This window comes from Tetrahymena thermophila, assembly GCF_000189635.1.
Source record: "Tetrahymena thermophila SB210 genomic scaffold scf_8254470, whole genome shotgun sequence".
NCBI lineage: Eukaryota > Ciliophora > Oligohymenophorea > Hymenostomatida > Tetrahymenidae > Tetrahymena > Tetrahymena thermophila.
Window position 1 is genome coordinate 109,332 of NW_002476246.1, and position 17,153 is coordinate 126,484.

The following is a 17,153-nucleotide window of genomic DNA, read 5'->3' on the forward strand; positions in this document are numbered from 1 at the left end:
TATAAAATTATATAAAAATTCTGCTATTATTATAAATAGATCATAACTAAAAGTACATTTAAGTTTTAATTATAAGATTTTATATTGGAGCATATATATATAAATAATACTTTAAATTCTAACTAATACAATTACATTTTTTTGATTTATTTCTTTAAATCTTTAGTCAGTGGTGTTTTTGAAAATAAAATAACATGGATCAGTATTAAAATTAAGAAGATATTCTGAAAGAAATTAATTTTGTTAAATTTCTAATAACATTAATTAAATCATTAATACTATCTTAAAAGACTTATTAAATCAATTATGATAAGACTAAATTCATTAATTACCTAATAAAGATAATTTTGATTTAGAGATTAATGACTTTATTTTTAATGATAGTTATTAGGGTCAGACCGAATATCACTTTTTTAAAGAATACAGGATACAAAATAAATGATAATAATTAAAAATTTTTACTATACCAAATAAGCTAAACATTTGTCTAAATTTCTTTTCATTGAATATTAATTATTATACCCTATCCAAAATTAAAAAGGCATTTAACTCGATTTCAAATTTTTAAATTAGAACAATTAAATTAAAATAAAATAAAATAAATATTTTATTAATTATTTTTGATATCTCAAATTTTAATAATTTGATCTTCTTTAGTATTACTGCCTAACTCTTCATATCACTTCAGAATTAGAATAGAATCCGTGGTTTTGACCTTATTATGGTACAACAAAATTGATAATGGTTAATAACTTTTAATATAATAGTTTTTAGTTTACTTTATAAATAAATAAATTATCTTCTAAAATAAATCTAAATTATAAAAATCATATTTATTTAGATTATTAAAAACACTGTTAATAAAAAAACAAAAGGTTGTCGACACTGGGACTTCCCAAGCGGTCCCCCACCTTAGTACTAACCCAGCCTTAAGGCGCTTAACTTCGGAGTTCGAATGGGATCCGGTGTTTTCACCTTAGTATGGCCGACAACAAAATTAAAGCTAATTTGAACTATTTATTATTCAATATATTGTTAAATATTAAAACATTATTTTTATATGAATTTATAATTAAATCACAATATAAATCATTCATTTTAAATTACAGAATTTTTATATATATTTAATAAAATAATAATAAAAAATGAAATTTCATTTTTATATTTTAGAAATTTATTGACTTGCTATATTTTTAATTAACTCAAAATTCTTAGTTCCAGTATGCTATACCATTAAATAGAAGTGTCCTTATTCATTTTAAAGTAATTCATAAGGAGTTCCTTACTCAATTACTTATCCTTAATCCATAACTATAACTTAGTCATAATCAGCTATTGTGTTTAATCTGTGAGCTATAGTGATTAAAGTAGAGTTTGAAAATCTTTATCTTATTTTTTGTTATATCAGTTCATCAGTCTACATATCTACATTTGCTGTAGCTTCATCAAGGACAATCAGCTAGCTCTACTTCAGTATTGCTCTACCTAAGCAAATTAATTATTTCTGTCCTGTGCTAAACACATCGTTTGCATTACTCATATCTTCATGAATATTTTTTTCTAAAGAATTGACTTTTTCTTTTTTTAATAATTTATAAAAAATGTTTATAAAAAAGTGTAAAAACTTAAAAAAAATAGTTTTTACTTAGTAAATCAACATCCTCAAGAACTTTGTAGATCTCATCATCTGTGTATTAATTGAGAGGATCAAGATTTCTTCTTATGGTCCCAGAAAATATAAAAGGATTTTAAGGTATAATACTTATACCTGATCTTAAGGTATGTAAACCTAACTTTTTTATGCTATGACCATCTATTTAAATATCACAATTTAAATAATTGCTTAATTAATTTTCATATTCCAATTCGGTCATTCTAAATAGTGCCTATATAACAGAAGATTTACCTGCTCCAGTTCTACCTACAAATCCTACCCTTTTCCCAGGCTATATTTTGAATGTTAAACCCTTAAGAACAAAATCAAGTTCTTTTCTATATTTCATTCTAACATTTTGAAAAACAAGTTCCCCTCTTGTAGGAAATTTTTAATGCTTACTAGTTTTAATTAAGCTATCATCATAACTTGTATTTAATTCAGCTTCAGGTTCTAATTTAGAAATATTCAAACATCTTTAAGTGTTAGTCATTGATACATCTAAGTTTACCAATTATCTTCAATTAAATAAATGAGTTAATTAATTTTGTTAAATAATATTAAAAAATGATTACCTAATACCCCATTGTAAAAATTCTGTACTTGTTGTAAAGTAAAGAATGCACTATCCAATATCAGAAACAGAGCTAGTAGTAGATAGCACTATAAAAATTCCTAACGAATTACAAAAGACTGCAAATAGATTTATGAAGCTTCCAAATCCTCTCTAGCAAATCCAGTAATACAAAGAAGCTCTGAGAGAATCAGTTGCTAGCTGATTAAATTTATCTTCAAAATGACTCTACTATTGATATACTTTTATAGGTAAAACACCTTGAATACTTAGATTGAAGAAAGTAAGAAGGGGTGATCTTAAGGTAAGATCAATTTATTTAGTTTTGAGGAGACCTTCTTTACAGTATTTGAGGAAAAATACTAAAAATGTTAATTCGAAAAGGGCAACAATTATAAAATTAGGAGAAATAGTCATAATAGTTATGAACATTACTATAATTCCAATAAATATCTCAATAACATCAATTAGTATTTTAGTCAAGTGTTCATCTAAATAACCTTTATAAATATTAATTATAAAGATTTTAAAAATAATTTTATAATCTTGGTTTTAATTTTATTTTGAATTTGAAATTTATTTACCTATATCAGTAGAAAATCTATTAAGAATATTACCAGATTAAGTAGTATCAAAAAATATCACTTTTGATCTAACCAAAGCACAGATCATTGTATGTAATAGTTTCTTGCAAGCTCTATTTATTGCTATAGTTAATGATAAGTGTTTTATGAGCTATGCCAAAGCATAAAGTAGTACCAGATAACCGATTGATTTAATTATACCTGATTTTTCATAAGTAGATTATAAGTCTCCTATTCTCTAGTTGAAGAGAACATAAGTTAAATCGCTAACAGCATAAAGAGCTAAGACTATAGGAATGAATATTAATACCCCTTTTAGTTAAACAATTTTAATTTAAATGAAAAATTACTTAAAAAAAATATACCTGATTCCTTAAAGAAATTATAATATGTTTTCAGATCAACAACTATATTTTCCTCTTCACTTTATGTTTAATTTTCATCAATATTTATATTTTAATTTCCTTCTTCTTTATCATAATTTTCACTTTTCTCTTTACTAAATTGAACTAAATAGGGATTTGTCCTTACTTGAATTGTGTTTTCTTAATTTAAATTCATTTGATGGCAGAGTCCTTCGTGATTTAGTTCGTTGGATAAATTTTTAAGTGTTTACTCTAATTCTTCATACTTACCTTACTAACACACTTTTCCTCCTTCTAAAATTATAATTTTATCAGCAAATCTAGCATAGTGAACTTAATGAGTAACAAGTATAACTGTTGAATTTCTGCATAGAGTGCTTATTGCATCAAAAAATATTGCTTTAGCAACCTATTTATTTAAAAAATGATAATAAATAATTAAATATTGAATTCTATAAAATACCTTTGAATCTACTGCTGAAATTGGATCATCAAATAAATAGATATCGGCTTAAGAGTAAATAGCTCTTGCTAATGATATACGAGCTTTCTGTCCACCACTAATATCCATTCCTCGTTCTCCAATTACAGTTTAATCGCCTTTTTAGAATATTTTCAGATCTTATTCCAGACAGCATGCTCTGATAATTTTTTTGTAGAGATCATCATCATATTCTCTTCCAAAAAGAATGTTTTCTTTAACAGTACTGCTAAATATGTAAGGCTCTTATTCAACATAAGCTAATTATCCTTTACATTATATTTATCCTTTATAGTAAGGTACCTCTTAGAGAATACAATTTAAAAATGAAGTCTTGCCTGATCCTACCTTACCAACTATACAAACAAACTCCCCATTATTTATTTGTACATTTATATCCTACAACACAGGTATGTTTTATTTCCAAAAAGCAGTAAAATTTATCATTTAAATGCTTCCATTTTGTAATAAATTTAAAATAGAATTTTGGCAAAATTATCCTTTTTATTCTTTTTATTGTAAAAGAAAACAATAGAAAAATTATTATAAATATAAATTTACCATCAATATTTGTCATAGATGATTCCTACAAAGTAATGACACTAATCATTCTATTTAGGATGACTTTTAATTACATAATACCAGAAGTACCATATCCAATCACTTAAACAACATAATTTTTGATAAAATTAAGCAGATTCAGAGTTGAAAAAAGTAGAGCAGAATCAATAGCAGAAGAATCTCCATAATAGTACATAAAATATAATAATAAAAATGTGCTAAAAACAGAGAAAGCTGTAGATACTGCAAAGTCAAAAATTGTGATTAAAATATTAATGAGAATCAATTTTAGTTCTAATTTGCGTATTGTTTGAATACTATGAACAAAAGCTTCTTCCCATGCATACATTTTTATTAACCTTATACCTTCTATGACTTCTTTTGTGAGATTGACTCTTTAATCAGTATATTTTGTTTTTTCTGAAAAAAATTTTGCTTGTAATTTTGAGAAAAATAATTAAATTGGACATAAACCTAACATGACAACTATTCCTATCAAACCAATTACGCCATATCTGTTAATATAAGGTTCAATAAATAACAATGAAAAATTATAAAAAAAGTAATTCAATAGATTTTCATTTAAATATTAAGGATAATAAATAAATTGATGTATTTAATTGTAAATTTTAAATTGAGAATTGTACTTTTTGATAAAATCTAAATAAAAACGAAATAGAAAAAATTTATAATATTGTTTATTGAATAATAAGAAACAAGATAATTAATCGAAAAAATAATTACTTTCTATAGAGGTATATTGTAGAAGCTACTAAAGGAAGAGGAATAGAAAGTACTGCAAACATTATATTACATCTCTACTCCAAAGTTGTTAAGTCATTTGAAATCAAGTTAATGAGCTTTCCTACATTTGCTTCTTTGACAGAGAAAGCAGAAAGAGAAGAAATTTTTGAATAAATAACTTTCATGAAAACATTTCTAAAACGAGTTTAGATAAGTACATTCAGTCTTATAACGTTATGTGCAAACAAAACTTATGAAATGCTAATAACGTTAAATATGAAAGCAATTCCATATGCTTTCAAATTAACTCCATTTTCTTGAATATATGATATTAATGTGTTGATTAAAATCGAAGCTGTAAATAGACAAAGATATCCTACTGAGTTCAAAAAAACAGTGGCTGCAATTTCATTTCTAAATGTCTTTAAAAAAACATTTAAGATGTCTTGAGAGACTAAATTCCTTTTTTTTCTATCTGCTTCTTAAATTTTTGCATCAAGATTTGCCTTAAATATTTGGTAATTATACTCTATGGACTATTTTGGTTGAAGGTAGGGAAGATTAAAGGTGCTCAACATCTTGTAAATTTTCGAATCTTATGAGGCTCTTAAAAGGACTTTTAGCATATCAATCGTAAAGATCTTTGAAATAAAAGAGCTATTCATAAATATATCAAATGGCTTTGACTTAATTAGTTAAGAATCTTCTTAAAATAATTATTCGTATTTATTCTAGTTTCTTCTAGAGTAAATTTGACTTTCTTAAGAATAATTTTTCTAAGAAGTTTTTTCTTTGATTTCATTTTCTTGAGATAGTTCTAAATCCAAAGGTTATTATTCTTCTTCAAATCCTGCATTTGACTGCTACTAAATTGTTTTTTGCTCTTCCATGAAAATTATTTTTAGTAAAATTAAATTTTTTTAATAAATAAATATTATGCAATTCATTAAATTTAGGATAAATTATTTAAATATAGATAGCTGTAAGTATATGATTGGATTTATTAATTTTATAGTATAGATTAATTTTTATCTTAAGTATTAATAAAAGAATTATTAAATATTTATTTATTTAATAAATATGTTAATGTTTTGTACTAAATATTAGCAACATTTTCTACTTTAAACAAAAATAAAATTATTTGCATAAAAATAATCTTTCATTAATTAACCCCCAAAAAATGTTTCTCCTCGTTAAAAATGGATACATTGATTTTTATTTTACTATAATTGTTAAGTTTTCAAAATATTATTAGAACTTAACAATTATTTACAATTTTATTAATGCAATTCTTTATAAAAAAAAGAGTAACAATATAATTTTTCTATAAATATTTCTTTATTTATTATGATAAATTAACATGAAGCTCTTTTTATCCTTCTAATTTTAATATTACGAAATATATTAAATATATATTTTTTATTAAACACTTTTTATTTTTGATTACCAATCCAACAAATTTAAGTATTTAGATAGGAATAGTTTATTACATATTTAATTACGCTATTAAATTCATCATTTTTTAGAGATTAAACCTTATAATTAAGAAAATAAATTACATATTTACAATATTTAAAATTGTATCTTACTCATACTATCATTCATAAATTTAGTTACATAATTAAAAATAGCATAAGATAAAAATTATTTTTTAAATATGATAAGCTGCATAAGTAAATTATTTGTTTGGTTTAATTAATTTTGTTAGAATATCTGAGTTAAATATATTCATAAAATTTACACTTATTAGCTATAAGTTCTATTAATTTATCTATCCCAAATATATCTTTATCATTTAATTTATTTATTATTTTTTTACATATTTTTATACAGTTTTCATAGACGCTTTATGATTTAATCTATTATTTAAATTTATTTGTAATCTCTATCCTAAATTTTTAAAAATAAATAAATAATTTTTATTTTATTTATTTTTCTTAATAACCTCTTTCATTTGTTACAATTCAAAAACTAATAATTAATTATTTGAGAGATAGAGTTGAGAAAATGTGTATAAATCAAATAAAATGATGTTCATTTAAGAAACCATCTCTTATTCTTTTAACACAACTTATAATTAATTTTATAAAACTTTTTCATACAATAAAAAGTTTTTATTTTTAATCAATCATGAAATGAATCAAATCAAGCAAATGAGTAATATGCTGTCTGTAAAAAACATAATAGATAAAAATTTAATTTTTTAAAATATAAATATTCATAAAGCATTAACCAAATAAAAATAAGAGATAGTGTTTTTTATTCTATTAAAAAAGTATGAAAATTGAATCAAAATAACCAAAAAAACAATAAAATGAAATAACATACTAAATCAGTTCTTATTAATCCTAAATATTTTGATATCATCAATGAATTAATCGTTTATTTATACCTAATAACTCTAGCCTTAATTTTTTTCTTAGTTTTAAAAAATTAGCTAAAAAAAAAATATTTATTACTCTAGTACATATATATTCACTCTTGCTAACGAAATAACAAAAGAATGGAATTAATAGTTTTAAAATAGAAATTTTATATTATTTAGAAATAATAAGGTCCCTCTTTAACTTATTTAGAATATTTAATCAAATTTGATATAAAATAATTTGATAGAAAATTTACTTTATTTATTGATAACAAAAAATAGATAAATTTTATTAACTAAAAATGAAAATATTTATTAAGAAAAAATTTTTATTATAATTATGATTAATAAATAAAAGAGTTTTAATCGTTTATTATTTGCATATGTAGAATATTTTTAGTTAATTAAAATTTTAAAAAGAATCAATTAAATTTATCAATTTAAATTCTAGATAAAATATTTTATTTATCTAACTTTCTTTTATTATAAAATTTATTTGATTTTATTAAGATTCTAAAAAAAACTAAAGATCTTTTTATACTTGATAAAAATTCACTCGTTTTAATTAAAATTAAAAAATTTTTTAGATTTTCTTTAGATAGTTAATTAGAATTTGTAAGATAAATTAAAAAAATTCATCTATTTTAATCAATTTTATTACTAACTAAAAATGAAAATATTTGTTAAGAAAAAATTTTTATTATAATTATGATTAATAAATAAAACAGTTTTAAATCATTTATTATTCCATTTGTAGAATATTTTTAGTCAACTAAAATTTTATAAAGAATCAATTAAATTTATCAATTTAAATTCTAGGTAAAATATTTATTTATCTAACTTTCTATTATTAAAAAATTTATTTGATTTTATTAAAATTCTATTAAAAAACTAAAGATCTTTTCATACTTGATAAAAATTCACTCGTTTTAATTAAAATTAAAATTTTTTTAAGATTTTCTTTAGATAGTTAATTAGAATTTCTGAGATAAATAAAAAAAATTCATCTATTTTAATCAATTTTATTACTAATATTAATTAATTGTTTTTAAAATCTAATTTAATACATGCCTATTCTGGCCTATAAATAATATATATAATACACTCTATTTTAATTTTTTTTCAAAGTAAAATACTAATAGATAAAAATGTGAACATAGAATTAAAAGTCTTTTATTTATTATTGATTTCTTCATATAATTTAAATTAAAATCTAAATATCGCTTTCAGTTCTACTTAATTAATACTATCAAATTCAAATTTATTTGATAATACTCACTTACTTCATTTTAACATGTATATTTTTTGAAAGTTATTTATTTAAATATTTATAAGTAACATTTTAGTGAGGTGGAAGAATGTGAAAGAATATTTTTTTTTATATGGTCTAAAATATATCATTGATAATTTAAAGACACTCTTTTATTTTGCAATAAAAAACCACCTATAATAACAAGTACTAGATTAAATAATATACAAATATTCTTATAATATTTTTATTTGCAAATTTTTAAGATGCGATTTATTATTTATCCTCAGTATTTTATAAATTTGCTTAGATATTAAAATTTTAAAAGCATATATATATCAATCTTTTATATGAAGTTTATAATAGATAGCTTAAAATAGAATTGAATAAAAAATTTAATACAAAATATATGAAATATAATACAAAAATAAACAAACTAAAATCAAAATATAAATAATATTTATCTTTATCTTATATATTGAATGCTTTGCTGAATTTATGGTAGATTAATCTTTATTGTAGTATAGATTGCCATTATAATTATTAATATAAGCATGTAAATTACTTGTACGCAAGATTTATTTAAGATAAATAAAATTAGGCAATAAGGTAGCATAACAAGGCTACTAAAAGAATATATTAATTAATAAACCATATTTATAATATGGTATGGTAAAGTTTATTCCATTCCATAAACTAATAGAATATTTTTTAAGTTAAATGGTATATTGCTTAATGTAGAGTATCTCACAATACAGATAGCTTCAACCCAGGAATTTTAATGTATCAATGGTATGACTAACGTTAAAGAGATCAAGCATAGGTTAATTAACTATATTGAGTGAAGCTATTTTAAGATCTACTACGCAACTAATTCAAATAATATATAACTAAGAATTAAGATAACATAATACACTTAGACTTCAGATTGTATAAATCCAAATGTTCTAAATACTATTTAATTTTCTAACTTAGGATTAAGTATCGCATGGTATAATAATAAACTAAATACCCATTAAATGATGGATAAAGTATAAAACACCATTTAAGAGTGGACTTCATAATTTTTCATTAATCTGTAAATCAGAAACCAAAACAGTAGTAGTAAAATAAAGGCTATAAAAACCATTATAATTTAGTCTAATTTTGAAGTGATATTTTTAATAGAAATTTTTAATTATAGTTTTTCATAGTAGTTCTTTTAAGCTTTTTAATCAAAAGAACTGTAGTGTCTTTTTATGAATTAATCAAAAATTAATTGAATAAATAAAACACTTTTTTTTTTTTCTATATTAATAAAGATTTGCTTATTAAATAAAAATTTAATTTCCAAATTAAAAATTACATATAACTCAATGAAATTTAAGAAAAATCAAATAGAATAAACAAATAAAATAGAAAATTAGGGATAGGTTAATTATTTTTCAGGTATCAGTTCTTCTGTTGTTATAAGCATAAATGGATATTTATTTGTCAATTCAAATGATATATACCTTGATTTTCTTAATTTTGCGAAAGTTTAATAAAAATATATTTAAAAGCAATTTAATTTTAAAAATCTGTAAATTTTAATATAAAATTATTTTGAGAATATCAAAAAATGAAAATTTAAATTAATAAATTATTTGATGTATTTATGAGTATTATTTTTATATAAAGTTATTTATTTAATTACATTTAATATAAAATTTATATATAAATTTACATAGTTCTTAATAAAAAATTTTTTATCTATTATAAATTCAATTTTAAAATTTCTTCAAAAGACTTCATTTCTATTTTTGAAGTATCTAATGCTTGAAATGGAGGATGGCAAATGATTTTTTATTATTGTGTAAATAGCTTGTGTGCATAACAAGGAAAGCATAGAGAATGTTAAAATACTTGTATTACTCTCATAGAATTATATCATAAGTAAAGGAAGCATAATTAAAAAATTAAAAGAGTAAATTACAGCATAAAAGATATTCATTATGTGATAGCTTTTGGTTTTGTACATTCCTTTTTTAGCTAAGATAGTCTTCATGTTCATAGGAACATTGCAGAAAGTAGCATATCTTAATACATAAATGTTTTCTGAGCCAGAAATTTGGTATAAGAGAGCGATCAAAATAAAGAGTAGGGTAAATGAATGATGAATAAAAAGCCATTCACAGAGTTATTTTTTATAGAACCTAGCCACCAAATCAAAAGTAAAATAGCTACAAGTTAGAATATGAAACCAAAGTTATATCAAAGTCAAATCGTTTCCAAATAATTTTTGTTCCACATCCTTGTCTAGCTAGAAAGATACTATTATTTAAAAATAGGCGAAGGCTAGCAACCAATGTGTCATAGAAAGTACTGCAAAAGATATTTCAGATTGGATTCCTTATTTAACCATTATTTTATAGCCTGCAATCCAGAAGAAAAGCAAACCAATGAAAGCTATTAGGTGAATCATCTAAGATATTTTTATTAGTTTTTTAAGTAGAGTTTTTTTATAAAATTAAGCTTTTAGTTTTTTAATTTCTTTTTTTATTTATATTTTTTTGTGTTTTTGGTCTGTCTTATTATTATTTAAAGCAAAAATTAATAAAAGCGATTTAAAAAATAAAAGTATTTCTGAAATGAAATTGAAAAGACAAATATTAGAATATTAAAAAAAGCCTTCATTTTAAATTAAAACACATTAAATAAAGAAAGAATTAAAAGAGTTTTAAATTTCTATCTAAATGTTAATTTTGATAGTCTCGTTTTTTTCAATTGTAGTTTTGATCATTTTCTCGTAAAAAATCAAAGAGGGTAGCTATTTAGATTATTTTTTTTATTGAAATACATACAGGCCTTAATAGTTTTTAAAACAGAAATATTATATTTTTTAGAAGTAATTAGTTCCCTCGTTAACTTATTTAGAATATTTAATCAAATCTGATATAAAATAGTTTGATAGGAAATTTACTTTATTTATTGATAGCAAAAAATTAGATATATTTTATAAACCAAATACTAATTTATACACTATCAATATTATTTTTCATGTAAAATTCTGTAAAAAAATAATTTTTTACTGATATTTATTTAAATATCTAAATAGAAAATTTTATATTTAAAATATTTAATTTATTATTGATCCATCAAAAAAATTAAAGCATTTAGGATTTAAGAAGTACAAGCAAAAAGAAAAATTAAAGTATTTTCATTTAATTTGATAAATGAATATTTGTATCATTTTGTCATGCATAGAAAAATAAAAGTATTTATTAAATATGTAGCAATTTATAATAGGAATTGTAAAAATTAGATTAAATTGAAATAAAAGATATTAACGAAACATAAATGAAAAAAATTGTAATATAATTATAATTAATAAATAAAACGCTATTAAATCGTATATTATTGCATGTGTAGAACATTTTTAGTTAATTAAAATTTTAGAAAAAATTTTATAAATTTATCAATTTACATTCTAGGTAAAATATTTAATTTATCTAACTTTCTTTTATTACAAAATTAATGTGATTTTACTTAGATTCTATTTTAAAAACTAAAGATCTTTTCATACTTGATAAAAATTCACTTGTTTTAATTAAATTTGAAATTTTTTTTAGAATTTCTTTAGATAGTTACTAAGAATTTATAACAAAAATTAAAAAATCACTTCTAATATAATATTTATCTATTTTAATCAATTAAATACTAATATTAATTAATTATTTATAAAGGTAAAATATTACAAGATAAAAATCTGAATTAAGAATTAAAAGTCTTTTATCATAATTTATTATTAACTTCTTCATATAATTTAAATAAAAATCTAATTATCTCTTTCATCTTCTACTTAATTAATTCTATCAAATTCAAATTTATTTGATAATACTCAATGAATTAATTTTAATATTTATATTTTTTCAAAGTTATTTACTTAAATATTTATTAGTTAACATTTTAATGAGGTGAAAGAATGTAAAAGAATATTTTTTTTTATATGGTCCAAAATATATTCGGCTCAGGTTTAATAGCAATTTGAAAAAAACAAGCGAAAATTATCTCCGCCCGCCAGGAGTGTATTTATTATTATATTTTATACAACTATTATTATAATATTTTTAAGATGCGGTTTATTATTAATCCTCAGTATTTTATAAATTTGTTTGGTTATTCAAATATTTAAAAGCACATATTTATTTTTTGTATGAAATTTATAATAGATAACTTAAAATATAATATAGAAAAGAATACAAATTTAATATAAAATATATGAAATATAATACAAAAATAAACTAACTAAAATCAAAATATAAATAATATTTATCTTTATCTTATATATTGAATGCTTTGCTGAATTTATGGTAGATTAATCTTTATTGTAGTATAGATTGCCATTATAATTATTAATATAAGCATGTAAATTACATTTGCGCAATATTTATTTAAGATAAATAAAATTAGGCAATAAGGTAGCATAACAAGGCTACTAAAAGAATAGATTAATTAATAAACCATATTTATAATATGGTATGGTAAAGTTTATTCCATTCCATAAACTAATAGAATATTTTTTAAGTTAAATGGTATTTTGCTTAATTTAGAGTATCTCACAATACAGATAGCTTCAACCCAAGAATTTTAATGTATCAATGGTATAACTAACGTTAAAGACATCAAGCATAGGTTAATTAACTAAATTGAGTGAAGCTATTTTAAGATCTACTGCGCAACTAATTCAAATAATATATAACTAAGAATTAAGATAACATAATACACTTAGATTTCAGATTGTATAAATCGAAATGTTCTAAATACTATTTGGTTCTCTAACTTAGAATTAAGTATCGCTTGGCTTAATAATAAACTAAATATCCATTAAATGATGGATAAAGTTTAAAAAACCATTTAAGAGGGGACTTCATAATTTTTCATTAATCTGTAAATCAGAAACCAAAACAGTAGTAGTAAAATAAAGACTATAAAAACCATTATAATTTAGTCTAATTTTGATGTGATATTTTTAATAGAAATTTTTAATTATAGTTTTTCATAATAGTTCTTTTAAGCTTTTTAATCAAAAGAACTATAGTGTCTTTTTATGGACTAATCAAAAATTAATTGAATAAATAAAACACTTTTTTTTTTTTTTCTATATTAATAAAGATTTGCTTATTTATTAAAAATTTAATTTGCAAATTAAAAATTACAAAAAACTCAATGAAATTTAAGAAAAATCAAATAGAATAAGCAAATAAAATAGAAAATTCAATATAGGTTATTTATTTTTAAGTTATCTATTCTTCCGTTGTTATAAGCATAAATGGATATTTATTTGTCTACTCAAAATATATATACCTTGATTTTCTTAATTTTGCAAAAGTTTAATAAAAATAAATTTTTAAAAGCAATTTAATGTTAATAAATAAAAAATGTTTGATATTATTAATATTTTATTTAAGAAATTAAGATAGACTTTACAATATATATTAAAAAAATACATTTGTTATTAAATCTAAAAATATTATGTACTTTTTTTTCTAATTCAAAAAATGAAATAATTTTTGATATAAAATTTGATAAAATTTTTGCTTAAATTATCAATAGTGCTATGAAATAAATTTACTATTTTTTAGAGAGTATGTGATTTTTAATTTACAGATTATTATATGTTATATATGTTATTTATTTATAATAAATTTATAAACAAAAATATATTGAAACAATTAATTGTAAATACAATCTTTCAAAAAATTATTGATAATAAGAGATAGTGTTATTATTTATTTGATAAATATAAGCATGTAAGTTGAAGAATAATTAATACAGAAAGATAAAAATAAATAAGATTCTAAATAACCATTCCATTATGCTAAATAACTTCAATTTGTTAAACAATTTATTGTTTAATTGTTTATAATTGCTTTGACATTTACTTGTTTTCTTTAGTTACACTCATATAAGTTAGTATTAATACTAATATTAGATTTTCTTGTATTTAACCTATTAAAGTACTTAAAATGGTTTTGTATTGATAAGAATTCAGATGAAAAGAGGAATAATTAGTAAAATTAAGAATTTATGCATAAAATCAAACATTAAAATTTAAATAAATGCTAAATCTCGAAAGAATTTTCTTAAGAGTTTTTAATTGCTTTGATGGTTTTTATGATCTATACTTCTACTTTTGAAGTAATTATGCAGATTAAATAAAATAAATAGTTGGTTGTTGTGGTATCTATGTTTATTTAGTCATTTATGGTGTCAGAAATACAAGTGATGAATAATCCTAAACTTATTTTTTTTTCTATTTTGGGATTATAAGCATTTACTATTATTCGTCTTTAAGTGGCAAGTGAGTTTGACTATTTGAGCGTTTTTATTAATGCCTTACTATTTTTTTAGCAAACTTTATAAAGTAAGGTATTTTATTAAATAAAAGAAGATAAATAACTTGATATTTAAAGTGATAAAAACCTTAATGACATATCCAATACCTTTTTTCAAAGTATTTAATAAATTATTCCAGAAGGAGTAGCGTTGATGAACTCTGATAAATAAATATTATATTCAAATACAGCTATTAAAGAAATTTTTCTATGTAAAAATAATAGAGATTTGCAATAGATTTTGTTAAATTTAGGTCAATTGAATGTCAATGATAACTTTGATTAAAAGTTAGATTAGCAAGAGAAAAAAGATTTACAGGGCTCTTTAATTAAAATTAATCACTAAAGGGAAAAAACAATTAAATATAATAGCTAAAGTGATTAAAGCCTATTGAATTTTCAAGAAAAAGTAATTAAGAGAAAATATTAAAATAACAAACTAAATGTTTTTAGTGCTCATAATTTAAATAATAATTTAAGTTCAGTAGGAGTAGCTGTTAGAAATTTGTTTGAAAAATCATATTCAGATTTTTTTTACAAAAACCAATCCTTTCTTTAATAAAAATCAGAGAAAGAATATTTCAAGATTTTTTCTTCAGAAATTCATAAAGTAAAAAGTTTGTCAACCAAAGAGAGATTATTCAAAGAAACTTTCATGCCAAGAATCAAGTAGAACCTCTCTAAATTATCATCAAATGTAAATAAATTTTCAATAGTTATTAAAAATATAATTCATATTTTTTTTTCGTATTCTGTCAAGAGCTAATTTTTAAATTGATTTTATTCAAATTAAAAATCTTATTCTTTTATTAAAAAAAATTATAAATTCTAATTAAATACAATAGGAATTTATTCATTACAATAAGAATCAATAGTAGAAACAAGCGTGTTTTAAAAAAGATGAAGCAAGCTAATAAATGTAAATGAATCAAAAATAAAATGAATCAAAAGCATAAAAACAATAAAATTATTTTAAAATTTAAACACAAACTTAGCCAGAAGATAAAATAAAAATGAATGATGATGAAATTAACATCAGTTAGAGAAGTAAAGAAAATAAAATAAATTGAATTATTACTGTTTTATGAATATTTTTAATGAAATTATTAGACAAAAGCTAAAGAGAAGTAAATGATAAAATCATAAGTATAACAATAAAGGATAAAAATTAAAGTGGGACTAATAAAATTTCATAATAAATTAATGAAAAAAATATAGAATAGGAATTTAAATCAAATATTAACCTTTAGGGTATAGAAAAAATATTAAAATTAATATAAAATTAACAACATACTTAAACTGATAATCAGCAAGCTTTGGAATAAAAAGGAAATTAGTATATTACAACTGAAAACAACAAAACTAACGAACCTTTAGGAATCGACTATAATGCTAATTTCAAAACCAATTAGTCATTTCACTTCAAAATAAGGCCATGTAAGATTAATCATATTATTTATTACAGTTTTTATTATATATTAACTAAAATATAAATCAAAGAATCTATTTTTATGAGTGAAATTACAAAAAAGTAAATCAACTTTACAAATATCGTTCAGTGTTTACTTGAGGACAGCTTAAGTAATGACTTTTTAGAGTAAAATGAAAATAATACAATTGGCTAACAACAGTAATAAATATTTCTAACTTATTTATTTATTATGTTAATCTAATTGTTTTTAAATATTAGAAAATTTATTGCTTAGACATAAACAGATCTAAATAATGATTTAAATTATATTCAACAAACAGAAAATGTAACTAAATTTTAAGTAAAAATTTTTTTTTTAAGAAAGACAATTGGCTTAATAAAGCTTTTAAAAAATTATTAGATTAGACATAAAAACAAAGATTTGATTATTTAGCTTATTGCTATAGATCTATTTTTAGAAGATTAAAAGACTTAAGAGCCTTTAGTGTTAATAATAGTTTAAGAGCTTTGGAAAGATCTCTATTAATAAAAGGTTTAAGAACTCCAAAAAGAAAAAATGAAAACATTTGCTACACTTTCTCATGAACTAAGAACTCCATTAAACTGCTCTATATCAATGCTGGAAGTACTGAAAGATGAACTCTCTTTGGAAGAAATAAATTAATTTTATATTGAAGAATATATCAATCCAGCTCTTTTCTCAAACAAACTACTCCTTAACTAAATTAATGATATATTGGATTTTGTTTAAATGGACTGCGGCAAATTTAAATATTCTTTTTTAGACT

General features: G+C 20.8%; 3 protein-coding genes across 3 annotated transcripts; 1 reads left to right on the forward strand and 2 right to left on the reverse strand. All coding sequences in view use genetic code 6, as the record gives it.

Annotated features, from left to right (window-relative positions):
- Positions 1–1,153: 1,153 nt before the first annotated feature.
- On the reverse strand, positions 1,154–6,007 carry TTHERM_00630560 (ABC transporter C family protein; the record flags this gene model as incomplete). The annotated part of the gene is made up of 8 exons (XM_001022781.2): positions 4,964–6,007; positions 4,220–4,734; positions 3,641–4,167; positions 3,178–3,586; positions 2,813–3,124; positions 2,230–2,728; positions 1,646–2,172; positions 1,154–1,578 (listed from the first exon to the last, which is right to left on the reverse strand). The coding sequence occupies exons 1-8, from the start codon at positions 5,908–5,910 to the stop codon at positions 1,154–1,156; spliced, it is 4,161 nt and encodes a 1,386-aa protein (XP_001022781.2). The 5' UTR covers positions 5,911–6,007.
- Positions 6,008–10,646: 4,639 nt separating this feature from the next.
- On the forward strand, positions 10,647–11,015 carry TTHERM_000630536 (hypothetical protein; the record flags this gene model as incomplete). The annotated part of the gene is made up of 2 exons (XM_012799390.1): positions 10,647–10,700; positions 10,887–11,015. 2 exons carry the CDS (start codon positions 10,647–10,649, stop codon positions 11,013–11,015), a joined length of 183 nt encoding a protein of 60 aa, XP_012654844.1.
- Positions 11,016–12,849: 1,834 nt separating this feature from the next.
- TTHERM_000630537 (transmembrane protein, putative) lies at positions 12,850–13,536 on the reverse strand (the record flags this gene model as incomplete). Its single annotated transcript, XM_012799391.1, has 1 exon — positions 12,850–13,536. One exon carries the CDS (start codon positions 13,534–13,536, stop codon positions 12,850–12,852), a length of 687 nt encoding a protein of 228 aa, XP_012654845.1.
- Between the last annotated feature and the right edge of the window lie 3,617 nt (positions 13,537–17,153).